Source organism: Martes martes (assembly GCF_963455335.1).
Source record: "Martes martes genome assembly, chromosome: 15".
Classification (NCBI taxonomy): domain Eukaryota; kingdom Metazoa; phylum Chordata; class Mammalia; order Carnivora; family Mustelidae; genus Martes; species Martes martes.
In genome coordinates this window covers 56,342,839-56,359,814 of record NC_137903.1, presented here as the reverse complement: position 1 = coordinate 56,359,814, position 16,976 = coordinate 56,342,839, and the positions used below count along the sequence as shown (strand labels likewise).

Genomic DNA, 16,976 nt, shown 5'->3' with positions numbered 1-16,976 from the left:
GGGATTTAGTAATGTTTTCTGGAAGAGCACTTTAATAAATTCTTAGCTCTGATGTTGTTGAAGAGATAATGTAAATTGGTATTTCAGATCATAATATTTTTAAGTTGTAATCAAATTTCCTTGAGGAATTTTAAAGACTTAAGGCATTTAAAATTGTTGAATATGATACACTGGGATAATAATTACTGGTAAAAATGGCTGGTCTAAATTGCTCTCAAGTAAATACTTAGGGAGGTCAAAATATACTTCTAGGTTTATGACAGGACTGGGTTTTTCTCTTCATTTAAATGGCAGTCACTAGGATTTTAAATACTCATCCTTTATTTGTTCCTGATTTATTTATACATTTTAGAAGAAATTAACAATCCATTTGATTAAGATACACGTCATCATTTCAAGAAGACCTGATTTAAACTGTTCCAGCAAAAATTTGGGGTCTCTTCTGGTAATTAATTTTAAGGTGTCTAAGCAAATACTGTGTTGTACTCAGGGAATGCTGCAAAACAATTACACTGTGTGTATCCACCATTCCACTTGCTGTATGATGAGGTATTATAAGGTTGCTCTTATTTTTTCTTGTGAACTTATATGTTTCCACGGGTGATTTTATTTTTAAACCACTAAGTGAACTTCTGGTAGAAAACACCAGTGGATATTTCAGAAAGAGAATCCCTGGCAAAGAAGCTATCACCGTAGGAACTGGAATGGACAGTATCCACTTTGAAAATGGCAAACGGGGGTCACCTGGGTGGCTCATTGGGTTAAGCCTCTGCCTTTGGCTCAGGTCATGATCTTAGGGTCCTGGGATCAAGCCCCGCATCAGGCTCTCTGCTCAGCAGGGAGCCTGCTTCCCCCGTCTCTCTCTCCCTGCCTCTCTGTCTGCTTGTGATCTCTCTCTCTCTCTGTCAGATAAATAAATAAAATCTTTAAAAAAAAAAAATGGCAAACGGATAATTAACATTAGCCCACTAAAAACGACCAAGTCAGAACAATATGTGACATTACTGCCTAAATATTAGACATTGCCAAACTGAAATATCATTGAGAATAACAGACTTCATTTGCAAATATTCTTATAATGGTGAAGTATGTCATGGCCAATGTAGATTTTGTCAGTCTTTTCTATATTTAACAAAGAGAATTATTATGCCTTCTTTTTCTCACAAGTTGTTATTCATATTTAAGAAATATAGCTAGAATATAGTCTGATCTTTTTTTCAAACTATTGAAATGTATTTTTTGCTTTTCTTTTTTTTCTTATGAGAAAATTCAGAATAAATTGTGTTTCAGAAAGGTACCTAAGAGTTGGGACATAATAAACATCTACAAGTGCAAAATATTTCATAACTTCTTGATGAAAACCGTAATTGTCTTTTCTTCCTAGGATAACCATTATAAAAATGTTTTTGACCTATATAAAAATGTTGGATGTCATGAACCTAGTAGTTTCTAATCTCTTGAAGACAGGAAATTATCTCTAGCTTTCAAAACTAAGGATTGTTTTGAAAGTTAAATTAGCACATACGAAATACTTAATATTGTGTTTGGCATGAAGGACACACTAATGTTAGCAGTGGTTTTATATTTCATTATGTAGCACAACAAACTGCTTAGTAAGAACGTGTACTTATAGGAAGGGTTAGGTGGAAAAAGATTTTTCTATTCTTTAATACCTAAAAATAATTGAGGATTGGAAATGTCTATTTTAGGGGCACCTGGGTGCCTCAGTTGGTTAAGTGTTTGCCTTCAGCTCAGATCCTGGTCCCAGGATCCTGGGATTGAGTCCAGAGTCATGCTCCCTACTGAGCCAGGAGCCCGCTTCTCCCTCTTCTGCCCGCTCTTGCTATCTCTGTCTCTCTCTCAAATAAATAAAATTAAAAGAAAAGAAAAGAAAAGAAAGGTCTGTTTTCACTCAGAGACAAAGGAGTTGAAATGTTAACAGATCTCTAAATATTTTTAATGTTTGGGTAGACAGGTGTGTCCTGTCCCATCTGAGCATTAGGTAATACTAAAATAAAGTTCTGGAGGAGAAAAAATAAATTAAATCTTTAGGTTCAGAAATGAATTACTGAATAGAGAAGCTATGAAAAACATTAATTTCTTTCTGGAGAAGACTCTCAGAGTTAGGTGCCCAGAAAATGAAACTTTTTTTTCTTTGTATGGAACATATTCCTGAGTCTTCCATTTACCAATCCTAGAAATCATTTTATGTCTTCTGACATATTAGAGGCTTCTGGCCTGTGCTGTACAAGAAGAATGCCTTCCATTTGTATTCTGTTTTGAATTATATGCATTCAGCTTCATGATCATTATCTCATTAGTCCATTTAAATCTACCATCAATAAAAATGGTTTTAAAAATCATCATTGATAAAAATGGTCGTTGTTATACATTCTTAAGCATGGATATGATGTAATAATTTACTATCCCTGCCACTTTCGATATCCAGCACCAAGTTGAACTTACTCTATATCCGTTTTTTAGTGCATAATCTTTATTCCTCAAATTTAAGAGTTTTTCAAACATCAAATGTATATTTTTTGACTCTTTATATACCCTACACTAGATGTAAAAGAAATAAAAAGGAACCTTGTTCAGTGAATGATCCTTGCCTTTGAGGAACCTGAAATCTTCTGGTGTGTAAAAAAAGAAATATTTGTTAAATACAAGCTTGAAGATAATGCATACTCAGCAGTATGTTTGAGACTGTGAGTACTGTCTGTAGATGTTCAGAGAAGGGAGGGATCACTGTATCCTGACTTACTACTTAAGGGAAATTTTGTGAGAATGTGAGATTTTTTATTCTTAGAGGGTGAGTAAGATTTGGAAACATAGGGGAGGAAATCTGGTAAGGTATTTCAGGTAGGGAAGAGTTTGAGCAAACACATGGCCTTTGGAGAACAAGAAAAGGAGTGATTTCATGTTGAGTGGGTAGCAGGAGGAAGAAGAGAATTAGGTCTAAAATGGACTCTTGTATGAGTTTGTATTGCTTTTAGCATAAGGAAAAAATAGCTTAAAAATGTTTTAAAACTGCTAGAACTGAGTTAGCTTGTAAAGGTGTGGCACTTATTTCCCCTATATTCTCCATCACTGTAATGGAATTTAATTATGTATGAAAATCTAATATATGTTATAATAAAGATATAAGAGTACATAATGAGGATATAGATATCTTTATAAACAGAAAAAGGTATTACTAACTGAGAAAACTTGGGGGAATTTCCTGTACAGTATGAGTTGAGAAGGATTCTTATAGCTCAAATAATCACCCCTTCTCTAGTTTATAACACATACCCAATCTAATAAGTTTAGCATAATTGGGAAGCTTACAAAAAGCAGAGGTATTCATCTTATACTTTTTCAAACTAAGTATCAGTGTAGTAGATATCTACATGACTTTTTAAAATTTAATTTTGACTGTCAAGAAATTTAAATAATTGAGCTAATTGAAGGTCCTTGTTTACAGACATGAAAGTTCAGAATTGAAGTTGTTATTTTTCAAATGTTGGGAACAAAAGGATTTAATACATTTGTTAGAATCAAATCAATATAGTTTGCCCATATTTTTGTAATAAGTAGAGGGTAAAACAATAAACATTTACTGAATGTCTATTATGTGCCAGGCACTGTGCTAGATGTAAGGTGGTGGTGAGGTAGAGAGAGACCCAGAGATAGATATAAAGATCACACTTGTTTTTTGTCTGTAGAGGCCTCATAGTTTAGGAGTGTTGTACTTGTAAGACAATAATTGCCGTATAATGTAGCACAGTAAATGTTATAGTAGAGATATACAGCTAAGATACACTTGGGTAAAAGTGGATTAACCAGTTAGCCTTAGTATCTTAGACAGAGTTTCTGAGGGGAATATGTTTCTGCTGAATTGTAATAAATGGGTAGAGTTCCCAGGGTAGGAATGTGGGGGGAAAGGGTATTCCAGGCAGAAGAAACTGTAAAATATTCACAAGTTGCAGGGAATATGGTTTAACCAAAGTGAGGGTACGTGCTGGAAAGTGTTAAGAGATGATTGTTGACAGTAGACAGCTGAATTTTGTATACAATCCTGAGGAGTTTGAGCTTCAATTTATAATTTTTGGAGGATCATTATTGAGTGTGACCAGATTGATTTCTCCTTTTAGCAAGATTTTAGCTTTTAAGATTGTTTAGAAGATAGGAGTTGTAGTAGTTATGGAAACAGGCAAGAGGAGCAGTTAGGGTATCACTTTTGTATTCTAGATGATGATGAAGGGCATTAAAATGGCAGTGGGAATGACAAGAAAAGGATAGAGTCCAGATATATTCAACAGAATCAGTAACATTTAATTGTTGATTATGGGTAGTGAGAAAGGAGTAAAAGTCCATTATGTTTTCTGGTTTCTGGCATGAATGACGAGATTAGATGGATGAATTTTTCAGTAGATTTTTATTTTCCCCACTAGATTTTTGAGAGAAGCTTTATGTGTATGAACAGCTTCTAATAAATTAATAAACATATTAAAGGTAGTTTCTGAGTAGGTTATTTCTAAGTTTTTCTTTATTTTTATTTATAGATGCTACTTCCAATGAACAACAAGAGCTTTTCTGTCAGAAGTTGCAGCAGTGTTGTATACTGTTTGATTTCATGGACTCTGTTTCAGACTTGAAGAGCAAAGAAATTAAAAGAGCAACACTGAATGAGCTGGTTGAGTATGTTTCAACTAATCGTGGTGTTATTGTTGAATCAGCATATTCTGATATAGTAAAAATGGTAAGATTTATATAAATTCAAGTAAGATATAAGGTGTAATTATGAATTACTGAGACTGATTTTTAATAAATGTGCAATAATCAGTGTACTCAAAATGTTCTTAAAATAGTCCATTTGAAAGATTCTCTATTCATTCCAAAGATGCTGTCATTGCTTATAATAGTTGGAAAATTCAGTAGCCACAGTGGCTGGTGGCTGCCATATTGTATAGTGCAGATCCAGGGCTTAGGAGAAAGATGTAGGCTTAAGATTATACAGACTGATAGATAATTAATATCATAGGGCTGAATTGTCACTAAGGGAGAGTGTCTAAAGTGGAAAGAGAAGAACAATGAAAAACTATGGAATTCTCTACATTCCAGCTGTTGGGTAAAGGAGTCAGATCTAAAAAATTATATTTAGAATATTTTAATATACTTATAATGTCCATAATACTTGAATTTCAATAAAAACTCAGGACCTTTAAAACATTAAATAACATAAATAAGTATGAAATCTCTGAAGAATAAATTACTGCTAACTTTATTAAAGTAAGGTTTAGGATATTGTTTATTAATAATTCAACCTTATTCTCCATCAAATGGTAGAAGTTTGTTTAGGATGTGATGTTTGTATTTTGGTGCATAGTAACAAAATACAAAAAATTTAGTTGGAGTAATTAGAGAGTCACTGAGTACATAATTGAAGCTTAAATGTTACCCGAGTATAGAAGGTTATAGCAAGTATAATTTGTACTTGTCTTCATTTCCTTCCCCTTGACTAATATATGTTCTGGGGGAAGAACAAAATGTAGTTAAATTTGGCCCTATTATACTAGTTGAGTTTTCTTTCATCTTCCTGAACTAGAAAATATTTTTTTTTTAATTGAAAATAAAAGCCTTAAAGAATTTTTAAAAGATCAGCTGTACAGAGAACATTGATCAAAATAAAATTGGCTTCCGAAACTCTCACAGACAGTGAAAAGTGACAGCTTGAAAATGGAAATATTGAATACTGATAAACTTGGTTTTTTGTTTCGTGTTCATCATTAATATATGTTCAGGGGAAAACAGTATTTCCATTTTACTGATTTCAAATGGTTTATGTTCATGAATTTTGAAAATACAGGAAAAAGGTACTTTTACTTTTATCTCTGTAAAAGTACTGACTTGAGGGGACACCTGGCTGGCTTGGTTGGTAGTGCATGCAACTCTTGATTCTGGAGTTGTGAGTTCAAGCCCCATGTTTGGTGTAGAGATTACTTAAAGTTATTGACTTGGATATTAAAATGACTTAAATATTTGTATATTGAAAATGCTCAAATATTTGACTCAAATTATTCTGTAATTTACTATGTAATAATAAATTTTGGGATTTAATTTCTATCCCCAAGAAAAAAGATGTGTATGTTTTGTCTTTTTTTTTTTTTTTTTTTTAATTTCTGGGTACTTAATTTCTAGATAAGTGTGAAGTCAGCTCACCCTGTTGGCCCTGTAAAGCTCTTAGGTATATTTGTTACATACAGTTACTTTTGTTAGTGGCTACAAGGTTATTTTTTTTTCTTTTACTACCAATAGTAAGTATGCTCTCAAAGGCAAATTATGCCCTCTTATAGGATATATCTTCTTTTCAAGTTTTATCTATGACTTTCTGCCATTCTTTGTGAAATTCCTATCCATCAAACTCTTGGTTCTGCCTTCATGTTGAGTTCTAGGAGATCAAATTCTAGGTTATTACTTTCTAAGTCTTATGGTTGTACTAATTGACTGTTAGCAGTTCTTTGGCTGACCATAGATGCCATTTCATAAGAACAGTTGGAAATTTGCTTGTACCACCAAACAGCTCTTATTTCATCCTTTATTCCCTAAATCGTTTATTTCAGGTGACCAACTCCTTAATAGTATGGCCTTAAATGTTTACTAAACCAAGTGGTCTTTCACTCTGTTCATCATTCTTCAAAGAATTTTGAGTTGGCACCACAGACTAACCTTTGCTGGTGAAAAAAAATGTGAAGTTTATGTTGGTGCTGAGACAGTGTGAATGATGAAATTGTAAATATTGTATTTCATTGAATCTGAAATGAAGAATCTCACATCCTGACTTCAGAAAGATAAGCCTTAAAAAAAAAAAGAGTAGATGAACTATGTTAAATTAAATCCTCAGTGGGGTATTATTATTATTTTTTTAAAGATTTTATTTATTTATTTGACAGAGAGAGTACACAAGTAGGCAGAGAGGCAGGCAGAGAGAGAGGGGGAAGCAGGCTCCCCGCTGAGCAGAGAGCCCGATGTGAGGCTCGATCCCAGGACCCTGAGATCATGACCTGAGCTGAAGGCAGAGGCTTAACCCACTGAGCCACCCAGGCGCCCCCCCAGTGGGGTATTATAAACTATGTCTGTAATAATAGTGAAAGTATTCTGCCCTCCCATCCCCCATCCCTCTCCTTAATGTGGTGTGTATGTATAGGAATAGAGATCTTTTATCAAACTTTTAGATTGTAAGGTAAGTAAATGGCTGGATTAGAATATGGAGGGAATTGCAGAAGGATGAAAAGGATCAAGTTAGAGAAAGGTAGAGTTAGGAATTTTATGCTTTTTCCTCCATAATCCCCTCCCCTCCTTTTTTTTTTTTTTTTTTTTTTTTTTTTCTGGTAAGCAAAACTTGGAAAGAACAACTTGTAATTTAAGGAAGGAGGAATCCAGAGGAAATCTTTAAATTTTTAGTAGGTTCGCATCTGAAGAAGTCCTAGTTATGGGATAGAGAAAAAAGAAATGCCTACCTTCTTCGTGTCTTGATGAGGTTTCTAGGTTTTGAACGAGGCTTATAGTCACAACTCTTAAAGTTATCTTTAAAATATTTCATTTACATTGTTTAGTATACAATGAAGAATATAAATCTGAATTTCTTTTTCTTCACAGATCAGTGCTAACATCTTTCGTACTCTTCCTCCAAGTGATAATCCAGATTTTGATCCAGAAGAGGATGAACCCACACTTGAGGCCTCTTGGCCTCACATACAAGTATGAAACATATTATATATTGACAATTTTTGCATTTATGATACTCTGCTGACATCATGGTGCTTCTCTTTTAGATCTATGTAAAATATTTGATTTTTAGTATGTGTTCTTACCCTTTTCTTTCCAAAATGTTTTTACTTTTTTTATTGTGATAAAGTACACTGTTATCATTTAAAGCATTTTAAAGTGTACTATTCAGTGGCATTAAGTACATTCACAATGCTGTGCAACCATTACCACTTCTAGTTCTAGAATTTTTTCATCACCCCAAGTGGAAACCCCTTTCACATTAGCAGTCACTTTCCATTCCCCTAACCCCACAGTCCTTGACAACTACTAATCTACTTTCTTTCCCTATGGATTTGCCTGTTATGAATATTTAATGTAAGTAAAATCATATGGTATGTGGCCTTTTTGTGTCTGGGTTCTTTTATTTAACATATTTTCAAGGTTCAACAATGTTGTTGCATGTGTCCATAACTCATTCCTTTTAATGGATGAATTATATTTCATTTTCTGAATATACCACATTTTGTTTATCCATTAATTATTTGATGGATGTTTTGGATTATTGTAACAAAAGCTATTATAACATTCGCGTACCAGTCATGTACCAATTTTTGTTTTAACGTGTTCCCCATAAATTTTGATATGTTGTGTTTTTGTTTTCATTCACCTGAAATACTTTCTAATTTTCCTGTGATTTCTTCTTTATTTTTTAGGAATATGTTTAATTTCTACATATTTATGACTACCACATTCTTTCTGTTACTGATTTCTAATTATTTCAGTGTAGTTGGAGAATATACTTTGAATGTTTTCAATCCTTTAAGTTCATTGAGGATTGTATTAGGGCCTCACAGACAGTATATTCTGGAGAATGTTTCACGTGTGCTTGAGAAGAATGCGTGTTCCGTGGTTATTTGGTGGAATGTTCTATAGAAAACTGTCAAGTCTAATTGGTTCATAATGTTGTTCTTGTCTTCCACTTCCTTGTTGATCTATTATTGAAAGTGAGATATTGAAGTTTCCAGCTATTGTTGTTGAATTGTATATTTCTTTCCAGTTCTGTCAGGTTTTTATTCATGTATTTTGGGACCCTGTTGTTAGCTGCTTATGTTTATAATTGTTATATCATCTATCTGGATGGTCCTTATCATTGTAACTCCAGAAAGTTTCTCAAGTTTATTTGTCTGATATTAGTATAGGCACTTTACCTCTCTTTTGGTCACTGTTTGCATAATATATATTTTTCATCTTTTTACTTTTAATCTGTTTCTTTGAATCTAAATTGTGTCTCGTAAAAGTTGGATCATGTTTTGTTTTGTTTTTAAGATTTTATTTATTTATTTGACAGAGATCACAAGTGGGTAGAGAGGTAGGCAGAGACAGAGAGAGGGGGAAGCAGGCTCCCTGCTGAGCAGAGAGCCCGATGTGGGGCTTGATCCCAGGACCCTGAGATCATGACTGGAGCTGAAGGCAGGGGCTTTAACCCACTGAGCCACCCAGACGCCCCTGGATCATGTTTCTTTAATCAGTTTCACCAATCTCTGCCTTTTGATTGGAGTGTTTAATCCATTTACATTTAATATAATTACAGATAAGGTAGGATTTACATCTGCCATTTTGTTATTTTCTGTATGTTTTATGCCTTTTTATTTCTCTATTCTCCATTACTGCTTTTTCTATTAAACAGGTATTTTCTAAGGTACCATTTTAACCATTTTAATTTTTATTTATTTATTTATTTATTTTTCAAGATCCCAGGATCCTGGGATCATGACCTGAGCAAAAGGCAGATGCTTAACTGACTGAGCTACCCAGGCATCCCTACCTTTGGTTTTTTTTAACTTTATTTTTTATTTTTTTAGTAGTTAACCCAGGGATTACAGTTAGCATCTTAAAACAATCTAGTTTGGTTAATACTAACTTAATTTCAATAATATACAAAATTTTGATCCTATATACCTCCATTGCCTCCCCCACTTCCTTTGTAGTAGTATTTGTGGTTTTATTGTCATACAAATTAGATCTTCTTTTTTTAAGATTTATTTATTTATTTGAGAGAGAGAGACAGAGTGGAGGGTGGGGGGCAGATGGAAAGGGGAAGCAGACTCCCCACTGAGTAGGGATCCAGATACAGGGCTCAGTTTCACAACTCCGAGATCATGACCTGAGCTGAAACCAAGAGTCAGATGCTTAACTGACTAAGCCATACAGGTGTCCCACAAAGTAGATCTTTATACATGCCCACTATGTACCGTTTTGTAATTATTGCTTTATGTGGCTGTCTTGTGGAGCAGTAGAATAAATGAGTTATAAATAAAATACATTTATAGTGTCTTTTTATTTATGTATGGTTGACCCTTGCATAACACATAATACCAGTTTAAACTGTATGGGCCTATTTAAATGCAGATTTTATTTGATAAATACAGTACAGTACTATAAGTGTATTATCTCTTCTTTATGATTTTTTAAAAATTTTAATTCCAGTTTAGTTAATATACAGTGTTATTTATATTAGTTTCGGGTATATAGTATAGTGATTCAACAATTCTGTACATTCCTCAATGATCACTGTGATAAGTATACTGTTAGTCCCCTTCATCTGTTTTCACCCATTCCACCCACCCACCTGCCCTGTGGTAACTATGGGTTTGTTCTCTATAATTAAGAGTCTGTTTTTTGGTTTGTCTCGTTTCTGCTTTGTTCTATTTTCTTTTTTTAGATTCTACCTATGAGTGAAGTTATATGGTATTTGTCTTCCTCTGACTTACTTCACTTCGTACTGTACTCTCTAGATCCGTTCATATTGTTGCAAATGGCAAGATTTCATTCTTCGTTATGGCTGAGTAATATTCCATTTTGTATGTGGGGGAGTGGATGTATAATATTCCATTGTGTGTATATATACACACACCACATCTCTTTTATCCATACTCATTTATCAGTAGACACTTGGGCTACTTCCATAATTTGGCTATTGTAAATTATGCTGCGGTAAACATAGGGGTGCATAGATCTTGTTTTTTTTTTTAATATTTTATTTATTTATTTGACAGACAGAAATCACAAGTAGGCAGAGAGGCAGGCAGAGAGAGAGGAGGAAGAAGCAGGCTCCCCGCTGAGCAGAGAGCCTGATGTGGGGCTCAATCCCAGGACCCCGAGATCATGACCTGAGCTGAAGGCAGAGGCTTTAACCCACTGAGCCACCCAGGCGCCCCCCATATATCTTTTTGAATTAGTGTTTTTGTATTCTTTGGGTAAATCCCAGTAGTGTAATTACTGGATTGTAGAGTAGTTCTGTTTTTAATTTTTTGAGGAACCTCCATACTGCATTCCACAGTTCTTGCACTAGTTTGCATTCCCCCTTATGAGTATTTTTTTTTTAAGATTTTATTTATATATTTGACAGATAGAGATCACAAGTAGGCAGAGAGGCAGGCAGAGAGAGAGGAGGATGCAGGCTTCCCGCTGAGCAGAGAACTCGATGCGGGGCTCCATCCCATGATGTTTTTTTTTTTTTCCATGATGTATTTTTTTTAATGAATTTTTTTCAGATTTTTATTTATTTGAAAAAGAGAGCACAAGCGAGGGGTGGGGCAGAGGGAGAGGGAGAAGCAGAGACCCCCACTCCCACCCCCCGCATGGGCTCAATCCCAGGGTCCTGGGATCATGACCTGAGCCAAAAGCAGACTCTTGAGTAACTGAGTCCCCCACCCCCAGGTGCTCCTGCATAATCTCTGTTGATCTACCTTTACATTCACTTATTCTTTCTTATGCCAGCTTACATTGTTTTGGGTTGTTTTTGTGGGTCTGCAAGTTCACTAAAGTCCTCACTGTGCCATCCATTAGTGTCTATCAGGAGCACTTCTATTTAGTTGAGACTGAAGGAGGGATAGTCTTTCTGACTTAATGCCATTGTGTGACAGTTCACATCTCAGATGTAATTGGAAAATTGATAATAAAAACTTATTACAGGGATGCCTGGGTAGCTCCGTGGGTTAAAGCCTCTGCCTTTGGCTCAGGTCATTCAAACTTACCCTCAGATATGTGGCTTTAATATAATGTCATTTAGGGTTCACTCAGTAGAATCACACTGGCACTACTTTAGTTCATGCTTTAGTAACCAGAACTCTTTAGGTAGAATTCAGGGTAGATCATCTTATACTACTTAGAAACTGTTAACAAAGATTCCATTATAGCCATAAAAATATTATACTCACATGTGTATAGTGTTTCTTTTGCACATGTTTTTATAAATCTAGTCTTTATGATCATTGATTTTTGTTCTCCAGTTGTCTACTTAAAATATACTCTGAGAGTATTCAAATGACACTTATTTTTAAGCAAGGCTCTGAGGGAGAAAGTAAAAGTTCAAAGGACTCTTGCCTTTAATGCTTCAAATAAGTTTTATATTTTAAAAATAATGTTAATGACCTGAAATCTGCAGGCAAGCACAGTATGTTTTTCTAGAGAATTTAATGAAGGTTACACATAACCAATGGTACTCAATTTATAAGACTGCTGATCATGATTAACTATATTATAGCAATACCAATAACTATTGAGCACTTACATGTTTCAGAGATAGTGACAACTGCTTTATATACATTATCTCATTTAATCCTTTTGGTGATACCATAATACTCACATTTTAGGGTAAGGGGGTTGGTGAAGGGCAGTAAGGAAGGCACTTGATGTAATGAGCACTGGGTGTTATATGCAGATGATGAATCCTAAATTCTACCCCTGAAACTAATAAGACACTGTATGCTAACTAAATTGAATTTAAATAAAAATTTTTAAAAATATTTTTCATATTTTATAGAAAAGCTTATATGAAGCTAAAAGAGATTAAGAATCCTGCCTAAGATTATGTAAGTAATAAACAGCCAAATTAGTTTTACAACTCAAGTATTACTCCAGAGTACTTGCACTTGATTTTTAAAAGCTTTAGTGCCTCTGTTATCGTCTGTGGCCCTAAAGTAAATACACACCAATTCTTAATGAGGCTTAGTTCATACCTTTTTAGCTTCATTGTAACACCAGTAAATTAGATCTTCCAAATAATTCAGCTAGCCATACTTTTTCTTTTTTAGCCCTCATAAGTGAGTTTTTAATGGTATGCCTTAGTTAAGTGTAACAAAAATTTATATATACAAATTCTAATAAGTAGGAGAATTATTACAAAGCATGGTGAAATAGAAATTATTCTGGTGACAGACCTCTACTTAAATCCCAGTTTTTATACTTTTCTACCTGTGTGACCTGGTTAAGCTGCTTAATTTCTCTGCATCTTCCTTTATAAAACTGGAATAAAACAGGATCGTATAAGGATTGAATGGGATAATGTATGCACAGAAACTAGCACAGTTTTTTAAACTATACTGTTTGTTTTCTGTTCTGTTTTCTTAAAAGATAAGTACTTTTGGTGTGTGGGAAGAAGTATATTTTTGTTTTTATTGTTATCTTTATGCTGATACCTTTAGATGATATATAATACCCTTGGTTCTTTCTCTTATTGTTAATTTATTGGTTCCCTAGCATGGAAAATACTGAAATTATCAAGTAGTCTCATCTTCCACTTCCTAATTACCTAACCTGTAATGTAAAGTAATAATCCATTTACTCTCACAGAAAATACATATATAGCAATTCAAAGCTTCTGCTTTCCATACACTCTTCTTCATCCCCTTCCTCAACTTTATATTTGTATTATTATATAATACTTAACATGGTTAGAACATGTAACTCTTGTATACTACTATTTTATTACCTTTATGCCCATTGCTTTTTATTAGTTCTAGAGGTAATGTATTTAATTTTACCATTAATCCTTATGTCAGAATTCCTCTAATCATTTTCTGGTAATTTGGAGTTCATTTTTTTTAAAGTTTTTATTTATTTAAGTAATCTCTACACCCAGTGTGGGGGTCAAACTCACAAACCCTGAGATCAAGAGTAACATACTCTTCCAGCTTAGCCGTCCAGGCAGCCCTGGAGCGCATTCTTTAGTAGCAGAACTCATGAAAATATTATTCCCTGAGTTTTTGCATGTACAACAGCAGTTTGTGTGTAGCTTTAATTTTTAAAGATCAACCTGATTTGATATAAGATTGTTGATTCATATTTCCTTAGGTACCTTAAATATGTTATTCCATTGTCTACTGATTTCAGTTTGATTTTCTGTCCCTTATATAAAGACGGGGTGTTTTTTTTTTTTTTTTAATTTTTTTTTTTTGTAATTTATTTATTTGTTAGAGAGAGAGTGCGAGCGAGCACAGGCAGACAGAGTGGTAGGCAGAGGCAGAGGGAGAAGCAGGCTCCCCGCCGAGCAAGGAGCCCGATGTGGGACTCGATCCCAGGACGCTGAGATCATGACCTGAGCCGAAGGCAGCTGCTTAACCAACTGAGCCACCCAGGCGTCCCGGGGTTTTTTTTTTTTTTTTGCTTAGATGCCTAAAGAATATTTTTCCTTTAATGGCCAAGTGCTTTACTGGCCATACATAAGTGTTGATTTTTCTAGATAAATTTTCTCAGTTGAATAGTACTCTTTTACTATAAAAACCCACTTAAAATTTTTTTTAAAGATTTTATTTGTATATTTGATAGGCAGAGAGGCAGAGGCTTTAACCCACTGAGCCACCCACTTTTATTTTTATTTCTGAAATGTTTTCTTCAGTAATAGTTTTTAATATTTCTTTTTAGTTACACTGCTTTGTTTTTCTTCTTGGGGGTGGCAGCTATTCATGTGTTGGCTCTTCTTTGACTCTCTGTGTCTTTTACTTTCTCTTAAAGTCTTCTTTCTTTTTTTTTTTAAGATTTTATTTATTTATTTGACAGAGAGAGCTCACATGTAGACAGAGAGGCAGGCAGAGAGAGAGAGGAGGGAAGCAGGCTCCCCGCTGAGCAGAGAGCCCAATGTGGGGCTCCATCCCAGGACCCTGGGATCATGACCTGAGCTGAAAGCAGAGGCTTTAACCCACTGAGCCACCCAGGTGCCCCCTTATTTCTTTTTTAATCTTTTTTTTTTCCCCCCTGTTGGACTGTTGTTCATCTTATTTCCATTCCCTTTTTCCTTTTTCGGTTACTCTAGTTGTAAAGCACACTGACAGTGAGTATTAGAGACAGGTGAGAGGAAGGGAATGGGTATTATATTAGTCAACCAACTATGCCTGCCACAGGCTAGAATCATTGGAGGGAAGAGTCTGTCTTGAGTAAAATGAGAAAATGATATGTTTTTATGTTTTTAATGACAATAGGATGGATAACGACCAACATCAGCTCTTTTCTGTATAGTTCCTGGGAGGTAGAGAGAAACCCTGCTTTATATGTGGGTGCTAGCTGTTGCTTCTAATTACATTGTTGATTTTTATTTTGCCAGTACTTGCATTTTTAGTGGTCATTGCATTTTATTTATTTATTTTTTTTAAAAGATATTTATTTATTTACTTGGCAGAGATCACAAGTAGGCAGAGAAGCAGGCTCCCTGCTGAGCAGAGAGCCCAATGCGGGGCTCAATCCTAGGACCCCGAGATCATGACCTGAGCCGAAGTCAGAGGCTTTAACCCACTGAGCCACCCAGGCGCCCCTCCATTTTATTTTAAAAGACAAAGAAAGAAATTTATGTGTTACACTCTTTGGGACACTTTAAGCAATGGTCTACCTCTTTTATTTATTTATTCTTTCTAGCATATATATGTCTAAATAAAGTGAAAGAGGAATCCTGGGATTAGCAAAAGCTGATAAAATTTTTAAGATTTATCAGCACATTAGAGCTTATAGAACTAGAAAATCTGAATTGAAAAACTTTTTTAATAGCATCATACACCAGTTCATGTAAAATTTGAGACCATAGTTGATATAAAATTAATGATATACTATATTTAATAATGCAAAGGTTTTAAAAACATGAAATTCTCATGAGCTGAGTATATCTTTTTTAATCACATGTAGTTGGATAATCTGAAAAAGTTTCCTCAGTCTTTGAATTTCTAAAATTAGTATCTCCATTAAGATATTTTTGTATGCTCATGGAAATTAACAGTGAAAATTTAGCCAAACAAACAATATGCTTTCTATTTTTCACTGGTATGATTTGAGCTTTCATTTGAATTCCCTGAAACTAGCAGTTTAACATTTTAGGAGGTAGGTGGTGAGTCGCTTTCAAAATATGATTTTTAAAAAATGGTTTTCTCCCAAGACAGAATACACAGAGACACACAAATTTTCATATATCCATGACCCCAATGAAAAGATTCTGCCCTAGATATCCATATGTTTATAGTTAATCTTTCTCATAACTAAAATTTGGTGTACAGTTTTAAAATTTGGCAATTAAATGGTCTAGGGGCATCAGAAACTATTGAATCCTGAGTGAGCTGATTTATAGAATCTGTCAGAATATAGTTGCTACATCATTATTTAATCATCTTTTTTTAGGGTGGAATATTAAAGCTGCTCTGATAAATGAGATTATAAACAGTTGTAGCACTGAGGAAATTTGCTCAATGAAAGTTTTTCTTTTGTTAATGTACTTTAAATCAGTTTACCCAGAATTTTTTGTTCTATATTAAAAGTTTACATTTTACATTTAGCTTGTCAGATACTTGATTTTAGAAATTGATTTGATGGGATGAAAAACAAGCATTAAATTAATGAGGGGAATAATAAGCAATTTCAAAACCTTTCAAAATTTTGTTTTCCCAACCCTGTTCATGAATTTCCTAACAATGTGCTAATTTATAGTTTTTCTTTTTACTTTTTTCCACTCTGTAATGGAAATACTAATGAGCAATGGAAAAATGGAATAAATGAAATAAAGAAAGAAAAAAGGAACAAAAGAAAAACTGTTCTAGTAGTAGGTGACTGGTCATCTTTTAATTTACAAAATGTATTAATATATGGTAATTACTAATTAAGAGTTATAAATTATTTTTTATTTCTTTCCTAAGCATTATTTCTTTGTATTTATTGAGGACAAACAAGATTGTAATTCTCTGTATACTGACTTTTAAATAATTAGGGAGGCTTGGCTGCTGTATTAGTCTGGAATACAGGCAGATTATGTAGTATTTTAATTTTCTTTTATTAGTTATTTTCTTTAGTGGCACAGATACTTAAGATGTAATTATTTTATGTAGGGTACTGACTAAAACATAGACCTTTCTTTTTTTAGGAATATCCTGCATTTTAGGGACTAGAAACTTCTTTGTGACCTCTACAAT

The 16,976-nt window shown here is 34.1% G+C and overlaps 1 protein-coding gene across 2 annotated transcripts in view; it reads left to right on the top strand.

The window, feature by feature from the left end:
* Positions 1–16,976, top strand: part of PPP2R5A (protein phosphatase 2 regulatory subunit B'alpha) — a 140,749-nt gene that overhangs the window by 105,066 nt on the left and 18,707 nt on the right. For both annotated transcript variants that reach the window (XM_080824325.1, XM_080824324.1), the window contains exons 2-3: positions 4,548–4,744; positions 7,642–7,743. In XM_080824325.1, coding sequence (XP_080680451.1) covers positions 4,619–4,744; positions 7,642–7,743 — 228 coding nt within the window. In that variant the 5' untranslated portion in view covers positions 4,548–4,618. The remainder of the gene's footprint in view (positions 1–4,547; positions 4,745–7,641; positions 7,744–16,976) is intronic.